At 41.1% G+C, this 19,678-nt stretch overlaps 1 protein-coding gene across 1 annotated transcript; it reads right to left on the bottom strand.

Moving 5' to 3' along the window:
• Positions 1–1,640: 1,640 nt before the first annotated feature.
• DHTKD1 (dehydrogenase E1 and transketolase domain containing 1) lies at positions 1,641–19,523 on the bottom strand. Its single transcript, XM_027460568.3, has 17 exons — positions 19,282–19,523; positions 17,263–17,418; positions 16,298–16,509; positions 14,302–14,496; positions 13,709–13,978; positions 12,886–13,057; positions 11,131–11,329; positions 9,915–10,227; positions 8,828–8,912; positions 8,060–8,199; positions 7,473–7,623; positions 6,161–6,267; positions 4,920–5,084; positions 4,485–4,567; positions 3,270–3,439; positions 2,680–2,765; positions 1,641–2,182 (listed from the first exon to the last, which is right to left on the bottom strand). Exons 1-17 carry the CDS (start codon positions 19,445–19,447, stop codon positions 2,081–2,083), a joined length of 2,772 nt encoding a protein of 923 aa, XP_027316369.1. The 5' UTR covers positions 19,448–19,523; the 3' UTR covers positions 1,641–2,080.
• Between the last annotated feature and the right edge of the window lie 155 nt (positions 19,524–19,678).

Below are 19,678 nucleotides of genomic sequence, written 5' to 3'. Positions count from 1 at the left end.
TTGTTTGCATGTTTGTTTTTCCTATGGCATATTTAAAGAAAAGAATATATGAAATTGTATATATTCAGCTTAACAGAATACAAAAAATGGCAAGCTGTTGACTGCTGCTCATGAGAAAAGCCATGCTTCTAGGAAACTTATTACCAAGGATAAGAACATCTGTTTCAGAAAAAGGGGGAAAAAGGCAACCATACTCAGGCGTAGTTTCCAAACCCACACACAAAAGGAGTCTGAAAAGAGTGGGCTTTAGATGCAAAGACTATGTTTTTTTCTCTTCATTGAATGGCAGGGATCCAGAGAGCTCCAATGCATAGTTTTTCTGTTGCAGCACTTCATAAATTAAAGTGAAATTCTGCCTGAGAAGTTACGGACATTATTTATAAAGCACATTCGGGATGGCAAGTCATTTAAATGTTAAACTACTGGCTTGCCTCCAGCAAAGGTTACTTTATTCCTTCATAGGGAAGGCTTCATATCAGCAAGTAGGAGACCATGATTTTAATACTTCATCGTAGTCTGGTTCTCTATTTCAGTTTCCTGAAAGTTTTTCAGTTAAAAAAAAAAAAAAAAAAAGGTAATAAATAGATTGAAAGTTAATAAACCATATTACTTTTAAAAACACACATCAATTTGGGAACCAATCAATATTCTCACAAAATTTTGAAGTGTGCCACAGCATTAAAAAGAGAAAGCTTTTTTCTGCTGCCTGTGTTTTAGGAACTTCATGTGGCTTGAACATCAGTATCTGTTTGAACTCCTTCAGAAAACCCAGTTCACTAACCTCCTGTTGCCATTTGCTGCTATCCATGTCACTTATTTCTTCTTTAACATGTTTTCTTCTATAACCTGTTTTGATATCACAGCTTTTCACTGCGAAGAAAAGGTTTTGCTCAGGAGCCTCACAACATGCCTCCACATGGGAACTTTGCCCAAACTAAAAACCAAACCAAAATAAGCCATGAGGTTTTTTTTACTACAGTTTTTTTTTTTTTTGTGAGAAGCCCGTTTGACCTTCTAATTCTGCCACCCCTCAACCTTCAAGCTTCTAAGCGTACTCAAAATAGGCCTCGCTATTATAGCTTTCAACAAGGGTTGCTCAAACTCTTTTCAGCCAGCTTTATCTGTCTTGCCACAGTTTTGAACTCTTTGTTGCTCTTGGTCACACTTTCAGCCTTCTTACAGCATAAGCAAGATTTTGTATAGGAACCAGGAAAGAAGAAACTGAACCGAGGCAAGCCCTCAAAAACAATTAAGAAAATAGACAGTGGACACTGAGAAGAATTTTCTCGGTAGGGAGAAACATCACTTTTCAGGGTAGCCTCTTGGGTACCAAACTAGTAGCCAAACTCTTTGAGTAGCCCAACTGATTGGCTTCTACAAAACTGGGTCCTAAAATACAGCAGGAGCCTCACTGCAGCACACTTCCCACCCTGCAAGCTTGATGTGAAAGCACTGCTTCTCCTCCTGAGAAGAAACCAGTGCCTGAAGCCTTCAGGAGAGATCCTGCTAGGTGCCCCCAGGAATCCTGCTTTAACAACCCTTATCCCTTCAGGCTATGCACATTAGAAGAATACCAACAATTGCACAGATTTAACTGCAAGTCCACAGGAAAAGAAATGAGAAAATCCACAACACTCTGCTAATAGAAATGGCTCATTCCCAGTCACGGGGAAGCATTTACTCAACCAAACAGCACTAACACTTCTGTGGAAATGAGAAGCTGTTTCCACACATACACCATCCCAGGGAATTGACAAATGCAGATAAGTGATCGGATACAAGGTATTTTATACCTACCTCACTGATCTTCCCCCTGGACTGCAATTTTTAAAAACTTTTAAAAGATCTCTTGTAGAAAATGCTACAAAAGAACAAAAAAAACTATCTAGAGTAACAGGCATCAGCTTTCATCTTTAGGTATGTCCCCGTATGAAAAAATTGCTTCGTCAATACAGAACTTGTTCCATTTTCTTTCCCATTTTGGAAAATTAAGAGTCCTAAGGATCTGGCTTTTGTTCTTCTTCGCAGGAGGACGGCAACAAACATGACTGACTACACGAGTAGGCTGTCCGCTGAAAATTTAGATGAACGTCTTGGTAAGAATGTCTTCCTGCTGCTGCTGGTGGAGGGTTCCAATGCCAACTGCTGGGGCTGGTAAAGGAGGTCTACTCACAAGAGCGAGCTGAAATTAGAGCCAGGAGGAAAAGATTAGTGAAGCACAAACATAGTGCCACATCTTGAGGTTCTCTGATGCCACGGTGATACCTATTGTCAGATACTGGGCAGTTCCAGTTGGAGGTGCTGCAGGAAGTTTTCCTTCATCTCCCTGTGATTACAGTTCCAAGACCATTACAGTGTTCAATCTGCTGCAGCAAACAGCAGCTTCAGATTCTCCTCCTGCTCACTGTGGCACCTTAAGCATGTTGTTTCCTACCTGGGATCTTTCATCACCCTGTCTACTTAGACTACACACCTGGTAAAAGAAAGCTCCAGGCCTGCTCAGTGCTACTAAATGGTGCTATAAAAAGCATAAGTAGCTAAAATCAGAACACACATTCAGTTTAGGCACTAGGTTAAGATTTATGCACTAGGTTTTACAAGTAAGCATAACAGAATTTTGCCATCAAGAATAACTTCAAAGTTCATTTTGAAGACCAGAGCACCATGGGGACATCTTACCTTAACCCCCAGCTGCTTTTCAAACCGTGGTGACACAAAGGACCATGGACCCATGTTCTGTGGTTCTTCCTGACTCCAGGTGAAGACTAAAGGAAGGAAAATGGTACATTAGAAGCGCACGTTTAGCTCAAGAAAGTTATGTTTTTCTGTTGTAGCACCTCTGACTTTTTTGCCTTGGTACTTTCTTTGAAATGAATTCTTGTGAGACTGAATTCATTACAAGTCATCACTTTCTGCAGTCAAACTAAAAGCATGTCCACCATGAGGGCATGCTGTAGGTATGTTCTTCTATTTTACCATCATTTTCAAATAATACTTAAAGGACTGGGTAGAAAAGATCAACGCAAAAATGTCCCACATGGTTCACTCTGATTTTCAGCAGTGGTTTAGAGAAGCTAACAATAGCAGAGACAAACTCTTTTAGCACACGTGGCAAAAACCTGTATTATCCCACTCCAGAAACACCAGATATATGGGGGGAAGAGCAAAGAGGAAAACACTACTACAGCTCTTCATCTGAAAAGGCAGGCAACAGATTTAGTTTAGAATTTCACAGAGGCCAGAAAGAAAAAGGTAAAAATTTTGCTTACCTTTGGCACGGCTGTATTTGTTCAACTCTTGCTGTAGAGCTTCCAGGGGGAAAGGACACAGTTCTTCCAGTCTCAAAATAGCTACGTTGTGCTGTTTCTCTCCTAGCGTCTCCCTTTGCTTCACCAAAGCGTAGTAATGTTTACCGGAACAGAGCACCACTTGGGTGACACTAGAGGAAAAATAGGAGCGTTTCCAAGTTTAGTGTTTCACAGAAACTCTCTGCAGAACATTTTCACACCTTTCATAAAAGCAACCAGCCAAACTTTAAAGACGATCTACTAATCGAGTTGTACAAAGCTGAACTAGACCTAGAGCTACCTAGACCATCTTTTCTTTTTTGTCTTCCTTTCCCTCCCACTCCCTGACAAACTAGCTGACAAACTAACCTGTGGGCACAGTAGGCCATGGCCCAAATGTCCTGTTTCTTCAGCTTTAACTCAGCCTTTTAACTATCTAAAATTAAACTTTCCATCTAAGTTAGTTATCTGTGCTCTCTCTGTAGAGAACAGAACAGAGTGGGAGAGAAGTACCTCCAGAGGACAATTCTCTCCCATGCCTAAGAGGAACTGCCTTCAGGAGATATGCAATCGTGTCCAGTAATCAGAAAGATCTTAGTTGTCTGAGCTTAATGGACAAAGGCAAGGAGAGAAACCTCACCATCTCACTTAAAAAACCAAAGATGCTAAGATACTTTCAGCCTTGTGATTATACTACTAGGACTGGGAACAGATAAAAACATTAGAAGGGAAAAATATGAATTGCCCTTCATGAACAGGATGCTCCAAATTCACATCTGAAGATAGGGAAATAATGCACACACAAAGATGTTATTGCCCGAGCTTCACTTCATCAATTCAAGTGTCCCAACAGCAGAACAAAAATTCTTCTCTTCATAGAACAGCTGCTCCCAGTGACTGCTAGCTAATGGCCATGGTTCACAACAGCATCCATCAGATTAGTAACTCTGATCACAGCCTCTCCTTGGAGACAGGGGCTGAAAGCCTGAACACTTTATTATTATGAAAACGGGTATGATAACTACCAACAGGTAAGCAGAGAAGAAGGATGGAAACAAGTAAAACCCTAAGTCACTCACCATACAGATACTATCCCCCCTAAAAAAGTCACATCTTTCACATCACCTCAGCCTTGAGCTATTAGGTAGAAGAGAGGGACTTCCTTTCTGAGCTTCCCTTGTAAGAAAGTAGAGCTACCTTTTAGGATCTACTGAGGAGTCACCAATGACAGGTTTGAACGTTGTCTTTGGAGCCATTTCTTCAAAACTTGACACAGCAGCCTAAATGGGGGAAGAGTCAGAAGTTACCAAATCTTGGTCCCTTTTCTCTCTGGCCCTGTCTGGGACAGGGTTTTGGTAAGTAAAAGATACATTCCCTCTCCCCTCCCATTCCCACTCCCACAGGTGAAAGACAGAACAGTAAGATTCTGAAGAACATCACCATACCCAGAATCACTCTTACTTCAGGCTCACCGCCACCCAGCTTTAATCCTCAACCTACCCTGCCCCTAACAGGCAAAACCCCATTGATTTCACCTCAAAACAGAGAGGAGAACACAGAGGAAAAGCAAAGAGAAAGGGGAAGAGAACGCAGAAGAGGACGAAAAAAGAAAAAGGAAGTTTTCTAGCTTACAGGGAGCCTGAGTAGCACTTTGGGAGAGGCAACAATGAGAGGTTTCCTGAAGTTCCGGACCATTTGCCGCCGGAGTAAATGGAAATACTGAGCTGGGGTGGTGGGATGCACAATCGACATGTTCACCTGGTCCCCATCAACTCCTCCTTCTGAGCTGTCACACATCTACGGGGGACATAGCAATAACTTGTCAAGAAGGAATTAGTGAGCCAAATATACAGGAGTTTAAGCCATAAGACATGCTTACTGGTGTAACAATAGGAGACAAGTATCTCAATTCAAATGCTGACAGCAAGGGAAAAGCAATTTCAGAGAAATGGCTTTAGCATTTACCTGGTAATACTGTATCTGAAGGCCTCCTTCAACTACACCATAACCAAGGCATTCCAGTTCTTCTAACAGTGGACAGTCATGACAATTTCATCAGAATGGCAGCACCCCTAAAGATGCTCCAAGCTCTTCCCTAAGCCATTATTCAATCAAAAAGGCTTTAATTTACTTACTACAGTCACAATGACATAACAACAGATTTTTTTTTATTTTTTTTTTTTGCAAAAATGTGCCACAAATTTACTTACTGCTATTTAATAGTGCCCAGTGTTCTGCTTGTACAGTCTGTGCACAGTGGGAACATCGTAAGTGACTTGCACAGGCGGGTGGCTGCCCACTTACAATGCCAACCCCAAAATGCTTTCTCTATGAAGTGCCCATTAAAGGTCTGCTATTTGCAATAGAGCAATTCTGTCTTGCTACTGGACTCATTCTGTGGTACAGGACATTGCTGAAGAGCGGCAATCAGAAAAGCGACAGCAGGCAGTACTGAAGCACACCCCACCAGGGACGTTTGCAGAGGGCACGGGGCCTTTGCAAACACTGTGCAAATCTCATTACAAAATTTCATGTTACCACACACACGGTTGGGCAGGTGACAGAGATCTAAGAGAAACAACAAGCATCTATTATTACAAAGTTCAACCAGAATCTTGCAGCAGAGCTGCTGTGGTAGTATTTAAACCAATGCTGCTTCCTCACCACTTGTAGACCTGCACCTCTGTCCCCTTTCTCCCTCTACTTTCAGCCCAGCCCATTCCTATGGTGAGATCCTGGTAAGTCTCCAGCTTCTGAAGTCACCTACAAGTACATCAGGAACATGGCATTTTGTGGCAAGACTCCCAGAGCACTGTTTGCCAGTGCTGTGATGGGGAATACGTGAGTGTGAGAAGGGAGATGAGGAGGGGTACCTGCAGGAAACGTTCCATCCGGCAGGATGAGTGCTCAGGGCCTGCACCATCATAGCCATGGGGAAGAAGAATTACTATCCCACTCTGCAGGAGCCATTTGGCCTCCCCTAAAACAAACAATGAGAAAGAAGGAAAAATGATTTCAACAGAACATAAAGCCCCCAAACAGTCGTTACTTTGCATGAACTACTGAGGAAGATAAGAGTATGGCTGATTTCCACATCATTAAGTACAAACCAGAAACATGCTGTTGTATTTAGCTGTGAGATTCACAGCTGTGAAACAGCATGCATAAGATGATCTGATGTTTCTGAAATTGTCATGAAACTTTGGGCTTTCAGGGCTCTTAAGGCTTCATGTTGAGCAGTGAAAGTTTTAGAACTTACTCGGAAACATCAACACATTATGAGAAAATCCTCTTAATGGCACTGTCCTCCTTATTAACAGGCACCCACAAAATCCTTCTCCTCAGTATGAAAGCTTCTGACCATAACTCATGGCATCTTTTCTGTATGCCTTGTCATTTAGTCCTGTGCAGGTATGAAGCAGGCAGCAGCCCGTCAGCCAGTCCTGCCTAATGCAGCAACGCCAGCCAGAGGTGAGCTCCCCTGGGCTCTGTCAAAGCCCCTGCACTATTTAAGAGATTACAGTCAAATCCAGGAGGTAATTCATGAGGATGGGTGGGATGAGAGGGTCTCTGGCAATTACCATCTGTGGTTACAGAGTGAACATAGAGGCCTAACTGAAACTAGATGCCAATACTCTGGACTCTTACACTCAAGGAACCCCACTCCAGAAATCCATCTTAGCATTTCCTCAGCCTGTTTCAACCCCGAAAGGTATTTTTGCAACATCTGAGCATTCAGAAAATGCACAAAAGTCAAACCAAGAGGTTGGTTTTAGCACTTTTTTTCTGTTTGTTTTTAAATCATCACTATTTTCTTTCTATATTGCTTCAGGAACTTTTCATATGCCTCATGAAGGAACAGTACATCCTAAGAAGCTATTAAAAATATATGCACACTGTAAAATAAATAGGGGTAGGAGGGAAGAAAGGTCATTAACATAATCAACTGTGCTTTCAGAATAACTTTTCTGTCAAGGATGAGGTCTCTCCTTTTAGACAGACTGTCTTCAGGGAAAATCTGCACTGTAGTTGGGATCAAGTAGGCAAGCTCACAAGACTTATTGAGAAAACAATTCTTTTTCTCAACACATTGCCCTTTTACTTTAAAACTAAAGGATTTTCTAAAACTATACTGGCTACAAATGATATATTGTAAATATATGAATTAGCTCCTTGTACACTCACCTCCAGAGATGAAAGTGTCAAATATTATCTGGGCTCCATTAAAGAAGTCTCCAAACTGAGCTTCCCAAATTGGCAGTAACTTAGGGCTCTCAATACTCATTCCATATTCAAAACCAAGCACAGCTTCTTCAGACAAGGGACTGTTACTCACCTAACAGAAAGGAAATTGTTGGGAGGGGCAGGTGAGAGAGATGACAACCCAGGGTTAAGAACCTTTGGAACCAGGCACATCAGTGCTAGGCACACTGAGGACATGCACTCCTAAACACGATTCACGGTCACCTCTCTTTTGCTTTTGAAGGAAGGCACTGAGGGAAGAAAAATAATAGGTGATCTCTCAAGGAAAGACAGAACCCCTTGTTAAAGAGGGTAACTAACCATGCACAACTATCAACTTGCTACAGGAAAGCACAAATCAGTCATCTGCCTTTAGCTAGGCTTTCCTTAACCCACAATCAGGTGGGTTTTATGCCTCCCTATCTGGGCTTTGTCAGAATATACAGATTACGTACATGTGCCTCAGCAGTTTTAAAATCTGCATTCTTTCAGCACAACTTGAAGATTGTCTTGTGGACCGCAGAACCTACCTCAAGGAAACCCTTCTGGTCTGGGGACATATGATTCAGAGGAATGTAGGTATCATCTGTTTCTTGGCAAACTAACATCGCGTGTCGCTGGCTAAAGGTTCCTCTGCCGACGTCTTGTCCACTTAGTCTGACATTAAACCCTTGCCAAGCAATAAGCAAAACACTGGATTAGTTTATCATACAATAAAAGACATGCAGGACAGTAACTTCCTGGATTTCTCCTCATCAGCAAAATCAAATCTGAGTGGGAATTCTTAACCACCATCAGCTCCATCTCACAGAGATGCTCACACATCTCACTTCTCCTCTTCACAGCCAAAAATTATTTTGGGTTAAGCGTTTGTAACCACACAGTTTGCTGAAGCAAACTGCAGAATATGTGCATCCTGTACCCCATGTAAACTGAAACACGAATTCAGACTAGAGAAGGAGGAAATTAATCACAGCATGAAACACTATAAAAGGTAAGCATGTGGGAGGCCCAACTGATACCGCATGCATTGCTCATGTGCACAGCACTGAGCACCAGCTTTTCAAGGGGATGGGAGGGAGCAACATTTCTTTGAAGAAATTTAGTAGCTAATCTACAAGTATTGGTGACATACAGGACTCACACTTATGTTCTCTTGCTACCATGCAAATACAAATTGTCAAATTTACTCAGCATATCAATCTTTGGGCTTAGAAACACCTAAAAAGCTTAACGTTATACTTTACAGACATCAAAGCAAAAAATAATTCATTGTTTGCTGTCTAGTTACCTCTTACCTTGGCACAGCAAGGAACCAAACGCTAAAGTTTCAGCTGTTGCCCAGTCCAGCTTTTTTCCTTCCTCCATTTTTTGAACTCTTGACTAAAAAAGTAAACAAGAAGGAAAGGTTACTATTTTGCCTTCTTCCATCTTTATGCATTGTTGTGGCACAGATCAGTATTAGAAGTTAGGAAAAAAAAATGTTGTAGAGAGAAATACTATTTTTCCAGCAGCCAATTTTGGTTGGTTTGATTTGGAATACATACACAAACTGCAGAAGGCTGCCCCTGCAGACCACAAAACCATGTATTTCCATTTGTTCATTAACCAGTCAACAAACTTTAGATTGACAGATTAGATCTTAGTCTTGAAATATTAAAAGTCTTAGCAGAGCAGAGAGCTGGCTATTGACAGACTTGGTGTAGTGGTGAAAGACACCAGGTGTAAGTATTTCAGTCTCCAGAATTCTCTATCTGCAGAATTGCAGATGAGTGATAACACCCAGACTTCCCACTGGGGCTGGGAAGGCAAGAACCAGCCTTCTGAAATATTCAGCTCGTGGCTTCTCTACAGCTGTCGACCAGACGCCAGCCCATGGTCATCATTCATCAAAGTGAAACATTCATAAACCCAAACCAAGCCAGTTATTGCACAAAATCTTATGACTCAAACACAGTGACTTTCAAACTTGGCCAAATGTATACACAAGTTTATATATAAACACATACATTACTGGCTTTACACACTGCATACACTGTTACCAATCTCCTGATTCATTTTTTTTTTTAAAGTACTTATAATAATGAAGTTTAGATTATATTTGTAAGAACATTGTAAGAACAACAAACTGTATTTTTTACATGTTTTTTCTTCATTATATCAAAATATTGTTAAAATAACAAGTTAAATATATGGTCAGATATGAGGGAGAACATATTTTTCTTCAAACATAAAAGAATTGCATAACAGCAGCCTTGAAAAAGAGAACAAGCTGTTTTTCCTAGAGAAGATTGTGCTGTTCTTTAACTGGCAGCCTTGTCAGTTAAAGAGTTTTTCCCTGTAACGGGTCATACCTTTAAACAACAGAACTAGAGACATCCTGACCTGTGCATAAGTCTTCAGGAGATGGCTGTGCATCTGGAGTTCTTCTGGCACCTCTACAGACTTGATTCCAATAAACTGCAGAAGCGGTATAGGCATTCCTGTGTCCCAGGTGGTGATTTTAGCAGAAGGCTCGACCAAACCTTTCCAGTGAGCCTGCAGGTTGGTAGGAGGTGGACTGTACAAAGTCATGTTGGCAAGATGATCGCTCAGTTTAGAATAGTAGGTCGTCTTTATCTCAGACACTTCAACCTCAGTCATGAGCCCAGCAGCTACTAGGTGTTCTGCATACGTGTCTGGGATACTCTTACGGGATCTGTGGGTGAGGGAATCAAACCCCAGAGACGTTAAGCCTGAAAAGTGTAACTGCAGAACAGGGAAATGCCACCTTACTACTGTCAGGTACCAAGGAAAACTAAAATAAATTACCACCTAGTGTATTATACTAATCTGGGTCAAGTTTTCTTTCCTAGCAGTTCCAGAAAGGTAACAATTCTCCTGGATTCATACTTTACAGTCCTTTCTTTAAGAAAGTGCCTGCAGTTGGCAGCTGCAGGTAAAAGTAAGTCCAGAAAAAAAATCTCTCATTCAGGCTGGCTCTGTGCTATTACGTATTGTTCTTTAGGCAAACTGACAGTGGAATTTCACAATTAGCTGAGAATTAACGCACCTGATTCCATAAATGCCAGAATAAAATACCAGAATTCATTGGCCAGTATTTTTCTTTGGGGATCAAGATGGAATCTGACTGTATTTAAATGCTTGTAAAGATGAGGCTCCATGGAACCAGCAGGACCAGGCAAGGACACAACACACGTTGTGTGTAGTTTCCTCCAAATTCTCCCACACAATCTACCTTTCCCTCTGGCACACAGTAAGCAACTTTGACTTCTGATTAACAGCAGTCATGAATCTGAAATTCAAGGGCTATATGCAAGATTGGTCTCCAAGAGGCATCAAGCTGCATATCAGAGAACCACGACCAGTGGTTATCTTTATTCTCATGCCATTATCAGACAGGGGCTGCTACCAGTGTAGCTACACTTATATTAAGACTTGTCAGTATGACAAAGGATCATCATTATACAAAGAACTATTGCAGTAGTGAACAGTTGAACTATTCAACTATTGAAGTAGTGAACAGTGAACTATTGAAGTACTGAGCTGATGTAGAAGAAAGCACGTTTGGGGTTCCCCCAGCAGGTGGTGGTACCCTTACCTGATGATTTTGTACATGCTGGGGTTGGTGAAGAACGGCTCATCAAGTTCATTGTGGCCCCACTGCCTGTAGCACAGCAAGTCCACTATCACATCCCTGCGGAACTGGCGCTGGTACTCGACTGCCAGCCGCGTGGCACGGACAACTTCTTCAGGATCATCCCCGTTTACGTGGATAACTGCACATCCAACGATTTTACCTGCCCAGGGATGCAAAACGTAGTCACAGCAATCACACCCAACCCCTTCCAGAGTAATGGAAACAGATATAATGTATGTGTAGAGCACTTAACAAAAAGAAACCTACAAAACATGCTTTTTGTGATGACAGCTGGGATAAGGAGTCTTCCCAGAAGGTGCAATTGGCTCAACCTGTTGTATTTGTCCCAGTTTCAACACAAATTCTTTACCAGCACTAAACTCCCATTAGATTTTCTACACAAAGTCCTTAATTCTTCTTAATCTGAATGGGAATATTCAGGAAATGGGAAAGAAGTATTTGACTGCATCTTCCAAACAAAAACAGTTTTGTTTCCTTGTTATCCTAAGCTATAAACTACTACCACAAACCCATCCAGGTGACAAAATCTTTTTGCTAGTTAGTGGTCATTCAAACCATTGCCACCCCAGGCACAAAGAAAATTCTCACTAAAGGGAATGCTGCAGAATTCACACATCTTAACACCCTTCCCTGTATTTTGGATGCAAACATTCTCAGCAATGCTCCTCTTGTATTTTCTCTGCCCAAATTCAAGTAAATTAAGATGCTTCAGTCACTCTACCATTTCTGACCAATATCCTATTTCCTCCTGAACCCCATATGGGTAACACACCCCTCAATAACCAGGTAAGAAGAAAAAAAAACTAAGGATGGAGAAAAAACAGACAAAAACTCCCCACAAAATCAGCCCACAGAAAAACTCCTAACAGATTTATTGAAATCTACCTGTTCATTTTGATGAAGCCATAAGAAAAACAGGTGATATTATACTTCATATATATATATATATATATATATATATATATACACACACACACACTAGGTTATTCTCAATTCTAAGAGATTTACACAAAGGAAATAACTACTATGCCTGTGGTTTTGCTGATTGCAATATCTGTTTATCACCAGGAAAGATCAGCCCAAAGCAAAAGGCTTTCTAAGATTAAGCTTCGAAGTGGCATGAGCCTTTCAATTAAATGATTAATAACATTAATCATGGCCTTTCAATTAAAAGCTCAACAAGTTCACCTGACAATAAATTAACCAAGAAAATGAAGGAGTAGCTGAGTAATAAGTCTTACTCAGAGGAAAAAAAAAAAAAGGTGGGAATAGTTTTCATTATATTTAAAAAGATATATTGAAAATACATCTATTACACATTTCACCACAATCCATTTTTAAAAGCTGTCAATGACATGGGACAAATTTAAAGACTTCACCTAAATTTCGCAGATATTTTATAACATTCTGTAAAAGCATGACAGGATTTTCCCTTGACAATTAGCCTTTGCCCTGGAATAGATGGGGAAGGGCATATTTTTAGAACTTGAATTTCTGCTAGTAGAAGGCAATAATCAATAATAGAGTATAAATTCAAATTATTATCAAAAGGGGCATAGATTATTATAATTCTCTAGGGTTGATAGCACTTGATACGAACAGCCCATTGCAATAGCATGCCATGGGAACCCACTGGTGTTAAAAAGCCTTCCTTACACAAGAGGCAATTTTCTTTCTGATTCAACCTATACATACCAATATCACTACAGTAGAGTGATGATCTTCCTCGCTCTGGAGGAGTGGTATAGCCCAGCTGGTTATTAACAATCAGGTGGATGCTCCCCCCAACTCTGAAATGCGGCAGATTAGAGAGGGTCAGCGTTTCAGGAACAATGCCTTGCCCAGAGAAAGCAGCATCGCCATGAACCTACGATAGGGAAGAAGATGGAAAAATCTCATTAGAGAACACCGGAGGAATAGAAAAATCAACAAACAGTAACTCTGGATTAGGATTTGCTACTCTCTTTGCTGTATATCAGTAAGCCAAGACTTATACCTACTCCTGCCATAACAAATAGAGACAAGAACAGATACTTTAGGAAAAAAGTGTGTAAGAAACTGCAAAAAAGAGAGTATGAAGTAATTCCAGTAGGCATAAAAAGACTTACTTCAACAGTACCACGATAAAATGACAAAATTCTAAACCTTCCTGTACATTTTTCAACCATGTTGATAGCTCTTCTCCAAACCCATTTAATTTAAAAGAAGTCTAGCAGTGGTAGTCTAAATGGTTTAAATGCAAAAGTGGTCTGCGAGGAAAGACACACGTGGCTCTCAATGCAGGGTATTAAAATAAGTACTTTGGAAATCTAGAAAGTGGAATTGTTTGAAGACCAATATTATCATGTATGTCACCTAAAAATCCTCCTTTTCCTCCTCTTTCTTCATAAAGAGGATCCCAATTCTTCATATTCTACATTAATTCAGTTTTGTTTGATATTTTTATATACACCATTTCTGTTCAAATGCTAGTCTAGGAAGTCTTATAAAGGTGAGTTAGAAGTTGTGAGCAAAATACCTGCAGGCAAATAACTTTGTCTCCAGGCTGTGCAGAGCTCTCTGGGGAGTAATCTCCGTCAAGCAGAGACTGCTGCCTTCCTCGTGTCTTGCCCACGGCCACCGGATTGATTGCTTCTAAATGCGAGGGGTTAGGGAGCAAGGTGACATGCACAGGCCTGTGTGAACCAAAGTCAAGATCCACAGAAGATGTCAGGTGGGACAGCACATCCCCAATGGCCGGTGAATTCTCTGGAAACTCACTCAAACCACGCATCTTACGGAACATGAGCTGCATGGAAAAACAAAACAAAACAAAAAAACCTTGGTTAAATCCCCTTTCCAATTCACAGACACAATAAAAGAAAAACATTTCCAGGATCATATGCTTTCCTACTCCTGAAACAGCACATTTGCTTAAGATACCAGCACAAAAAAAAATAACTTTATTATAGTTCTTTTGCCAGTCTCTCAGGCAGATGTACTGAAAGGAGCAGAATACCCTCTCACAAAGGTAACTTTGATTGTTCCAGCATTCAGAACAAAACAAATTTTGGGGTTATTCATTCATTGCAAATAAACCAGGCACATAGCAACTACCAATAAATCTCTTACTTCGGGTGGAAGCTGAAGTAAGCCCGTGAGCAGGTTAAGTCTCCCACGATGGGGCATTCCGAGGATGATGTCTGTCACGCCACTGTATGCACACATCTTGAACAGCTCGTGGAAGAAACCCATCATACTCTCTGCTCCTTCACCGCCGTATCGCTTCACTGTGGCAAACTTCGTGGCTAAGAAGCGATCAAACTCCTGTTAAAAACAGGAGAACTTCAGTATTATGCTATGCCAAGCAGTATTCTGTTTACAAAATTGAAATATCATTTACTTTTGTAGCTGGACAAACCTAAGCATAACCCTTGAAAGTCCCAGCTCATTCTCCACCACCCCAGTCTAAGACCAGAAGCCATGATGTCTACATGTACTTTTCTCCTTTTAGGCAGAACAAATTCTGGATTGAGGGCCAAAGTGGCACCAACATGGAAAGAGGTAGATACAGAACTACATGAGAGCAATTTACCAATTTCTTAACAGTTTACCTGGCTTAAGTGAAAATTAAGGAATGGTAATATAAGTAATTTTACAGTAAAACAATGGTAAAGTAAGTACTTTTACAGCAGAAGCCTTAAGTATCCTGAGATGTCAAGCGCTAGAGAAGCAGTTTCACTTTGATTACATTGGACACAATCTTTAGTACATAGTTAAAAGAATTCTTGAAAGAAGGAAAATAAAGGAATCTGTATTTCCAGTATTTTCCTTTCACTCCTCCCACTTCACTATTCCTAGACAGCTCTCTTAAGTGACAAAGTTTTGGAAGCAATCGAAGTGTCTGCAGTGTTTTGCAACTGAAGACTGAAAATAAACGAAGACTGTAACTGAGAAGGGAAGACTGAGTCACAGCCAAAGATCCAAGCCAACTCCTGAACACCTTCTAGTTAAGCAACATTTAATTCTAAAGAACACATACAAAACTGATCACACACGGAAACACTTTTCCTGACAGTTAAAATTCTACACTCTAAGTACAGTTCTGGTCATACTGAAGGTAATATGGGATTCCTCAAGGTCCTGATGTCACTTTTCACCCTCCTGTGTCACTAACAAATTTTTTTAATTGTCAAACAGGCAAGAAAAATATGAGATGTGTCATATACTTCTGTTTAGTCATGGTTTATATTACATTTAACACTCCTTCCACTCAGAAAACTGGAAACAGGGACACTTTCACAGATCCTCATCTTCTACATTTCCATCCCTCTAGATACCACAGGAAGAGGGAAGGGGAAAACTGAACTTTTGCACAGGAAAGAAATATTTGTCTCTGCACACTTTGAAAGTACATAAATCTTTTACTTCATTACAGAATGTACTGGATACACGTTCCTCTGCTGAAAAGCAGCAAACTTACCACAACTACATGGCTAAACCCTCAGTACAACTCTGTTTTGTTCTCCCAAACTCTTGACAAACACTGTGCTTTAAAGCTAGTAAAACAGATGGATATAGCTGAGGGTGAAAGGAAAACACAGAGCAAAAATTTCATGTAGTTGTGCCCAACCTTGTGTTCCAACCAGTAACTTTTAATATACGCTGTCAAATCACTAGTTGGAGAGAGTCTCACTTTCTAAGACTGATTACTCTCAGGTTTGTAGGGTCATTACTTCTGTCTCCAGATGTCAAGGAATATATATTGTCTGTGAGATACATTCATGTAATGTATGTTCTAATTAGTTCTAAGCGCCTTTGGAGTTTGTATCTCGTTGGAAATATTTTTCTCCAAATAATTTCCAAATAAATCAATGCAAATCAAAAAGCATTGCTCTATGTTTCAATAATGGCTGCTAAGTAAATTCAGCAATGACTCCCAGTGGAGATTCCTGCATTTACACATTGCACTTTTTGGGGCAAAACCTTGTTCTTCTTCTTCTTGGACCCTGTCAAACCTTTTAGGGTAGTGATTCTTCTTTTCCTGAGCAGATAATGTCCAGAGCAGCAGGGGATCCAAAACAGACTCTGCAACTCTGTTAGAATCAAATAATAGTTAACAAAGTACCTGGGACTCCAACATCAGTTTGCACAAGTGCTTTTTCTCTTCAGTTGTAAACGCTTCTTGTTTTAACTCTTCAAACCTTTTAGCAAACCATTTTCTCTCCTCCGAGGTTGGAAGCTGGCTTGTTTCTATGGAAATATGCCCACAGTATATATGGTCAAGGTAAGCCAATACATCCTCCAGGGAGGCTTCTTCTTTTCCCATGTTCAGAAGCCCTGGTCAGAAATAAATGTTATTAAGTCACTTGTGGGGAGATGGGGGGAAGCACTAAGAAATAAGCTGACATCTTGCAATTACATCAAGATTTTGAGACTACAAATTCATGTCCTGATTTCCTTTCCTTCATTTAAATTAAAAATTCAAGAAAAAAATTAATAACACTCAAGTGTGCTTATAACAGGAGGGTCTCATGCTTATTTGCAAGGTGCTCAAAATGTCCTGAATGAGTTCAATGTGGATGACACCGAGTGACTGTTTTTGTGACTGGTATAGCATTCATTTTGTTGCCCTGCGAGATGAATCCCAATCCTATGTTCATCAGAAGCAGTAAATGCCATTTCGTAGATGGAGAAAATATAGCATGGAGAGAGACCCTCATTTTGTCAAGGCCACAGTAAGAGCCAAAGATCCGAGAAAAGACAAATCTTGACTGCTACCCAAGTGCCATGACAGCTTCACCACAGTGTCAAAAATATGCTAAATCATAGAACGTTACAGAAATTAATGTACAACCTCAGCAGTTTTAAGTGCAATTAAAATTTTTCATGGTTACTGAAGATGCTAGGAGGTAGCCATTCATTACACAATGATTTGTGCAAACATGTAAGTAGGTTGAAGTTAATAGCCTTTTGTCCAACAATACATTACTGATTGAACTGCTCTTCAGTATTTGGCTGGTCTGCAAAGTACGCAGCCTCTCAATAAACCAGCCAGGAGAAAAACTTGCTGCAATAAGGCTGCAGACTTACCTGTAGTAATGAGAGGGCCTTGAAGAACTTCTGTCAATTCTCGGATTTCAGGTACCATGTTCATAACAGCTTGGCCAGCACACAGTGGGTTTATTTTGGCTGCTTTGTGGCCATGTTCAGAGTACGCAGTTATTAACCGAGCAAGAGCATGGTCAACTAAACACAAAAAGAAAGCAGAATGGTATAGCACATGCTCACATTTAATCCATTTACAGTACCAGCAGAGGAGCACTCTGTCCATCGATAACCATCAAGCTTTGAGCTGGAAAGGTTTTTCCTAAGCAGGTTTTTAACTGTATCACCCCACAAGAGCTCCTATCACCAAACTGCTGTATCTGCTTATTTATCAGATTTTCAAGCAAGTTTACATTTCCCTCTTGACTGCCCTCACAGTCATACTCCTGTACACATATGCAAAGCTACTTCATTTTGCTTTTAGTCTCTTTATGGCAATGGGTACGTCCAGCTCCAGAACGCTAAGGTACCAGTGTGCAAAGTCTTATTTCCTGAGCTGACTCGATCATAACACTTATGCTACCCTGTTCCTTGCTGGGATGACAGGAAGATAGGGTCTTGATAATAATTAATTTCCTAAAGCTTAAAAAGTCTGTGTCTGCACAAGCCACTAGCCAACGGCAAGTGCCCATGCTGAGTCAAACATACTAGACATTCAAATACGTGAACATACTTTTCATCAAACATATATTCAATAGAAAACATAGCACACAGAATCTGCTACAAATGAATTAGCTTATACTGGATTATAATTTTTTATAATGTGTTTCTAGCACGGTCTGTTATCCCTGATAAAGACACAGTGCTGACAGTATCCAGGTGTGTAGTTTTTCATTTTCCAAAACCATGTAATTTCGGAGCGAGAGTATTTCACAAAGTTGTTTCTTTGCTCTCTGTATTTCAGCTGCTGGCACTGGTTCAGCTGCTCCTCTCCTGTAGTCGGGGCCTTCAAACAGGTTGCTCCCTCAATGCTTACAGCAAGAAAGACAATTAGAAGCAATTTTAAAACGTGGTATAAAAATATATTAACGCTTTCCTTCCTTCATGAGGAGGAGGCTTAATGAATTAAGCCTAGCAGAGGACTGATGCAGGGAGCTCCTACAGCAGCTTTCTGCTCAAAATTATTTTTCTGTGCTATAAAAGTGGGCTAAAAGCATCACAGTCACTGCTATAGAAGAGAATTAGCTGTAGTTAGCTACTTTATGCCCAATAATATATTAATATAAAACTTAAGGCACATGACACTGGTACTTTTATGAGCAGGAAAATCTCTCCGGGAGCACATTTACTTGACCAATGTGATTTCGGGCAGTCCGTGCAGCCCAAGCACAATTATTTCTGCCCATGGAGTTTGGCAAGGTATCAGCACGCTTCATGGGGAACCGAAGAAAACAACTTTGTGATAAGGACTCAAGCTGCTCGCAGACAATCATCGGCAGGGCAGGTAACAGAAAAACTGACTCAGGACAAGGAAAAACAGCCCCAAGCCCCCTGAAGCTGTCACAGAGATGTGTTGGCTCGGCAAGGCTGAGAAGAATGAAATGAAATAAAAATAATAAAAAGAAATAAAATGAAATAAAATAATAAAATGAGATGAAAAATGATGAAATGAAAAATAATGAAGTAAAAAAAAATTAAATGAAGTAAAAAATGAAAAAGTGAAATACAGGAAAGAATGAGATTAAAAATTAAATTGAGGTAAAATGATAAAGTGTGAAAAAAATGAGGTAAAATAAACATTAAAATAATAAAATGAAGCAAAGTGACATAAAAACGGTGACATAAAATGAAATAATGTGAAATAAAATAAAAAAACGAATAAAATTAAATAAAAATTAATAAAACGAATTGAAAAAACAAAGAAACGAAATAAAATAAGAAATCATGAAACAAACAAAAACCAAACCAAGCCAAGCCCGTCCCAGCCGCGGTCCCCCCGCACCGCCTGAGCCGCCCTCCCCTCAGCCCGGTGCCGCGGGAGGGCTACGGGCTCCCCCCCCGGACCTGCTCCGCCGCTCTCCCCGGCTCTCCGAGGCTCTGCCGAGCTCTCCCCGGCCGCCTTCCGAGGCCTGTAGCCGTACACGCCTCGTTCCGTGCGGTACCAGCGCCGCAGCCCGGCCCGCCATGGCCAGCCCCACACGGCGCTGCCCGCCCGGCCCGCAGCCGCCATGGCCTCCGCTAGCACCGGGCTGCCCGCAGCCAACCGCCCGCCTCGCCGCCGCCACCGCCCCCGGGCTCGGCGGGGAGGAGCACGGAGCCGCCCGCCCCGAGCCCTGAGGGAGCCCTGGGGCTGGGGGAGAGGCAGGGAGCTGAGCCTGGTGTTGTGCAGCTGGCGGAGGGGGGGAGGTTTTCCGCCCGTTTTCTGCCCTGTGGGTCGGGGGCAGGCACGCTGTGGTTGTTA

Source organism: Anas platyrhynchos, chromosome 1 (genome assembly GCF_047663525.1).
Source record: "Anas platyrhynchos isolate ZD024472 breed Pekin duck chromosome 1, IASCAAS_PekinDuck_T2T, whole genome shotgun sequence".
In the NCBI taxonomy this organism is placed as follows: domain Eukaryota; kingdom Metazoa; phylum Chordata; class Aves; order Anseriformes; family Anatidae; genus Anas; species Anas platyrhynchos.
The sequence above is the reverse complement of the archived record's forward strand: the minus strand, read 5'-3'. Positions and strand labels throughout refer to the sequence as shown.

Coding starts and splice junctions, on each gene's coding strand:
- DHTKD1 (XM_027460568.3), bottom strand. CDS start 19,447: ATGGCGGCTGCGGGCCGGGCGGGCAGCGCCGTGTGGGGCTGGCCATGG. Junction 14,497..16,297: donor AACTGATGTTGGAGTCCCAG/GTACTTTGTTAA, acceptor TGTTTTTAACAG/GAGTTTGATCGCTTCTTAGC. Junction 8,913..9,914: donor TCCTGAAGACTTATGCACAG/GTCAGGATGTCT, acceptor TTACTTTTTTAG/TCAAGAGTTCAAAAAATGGA.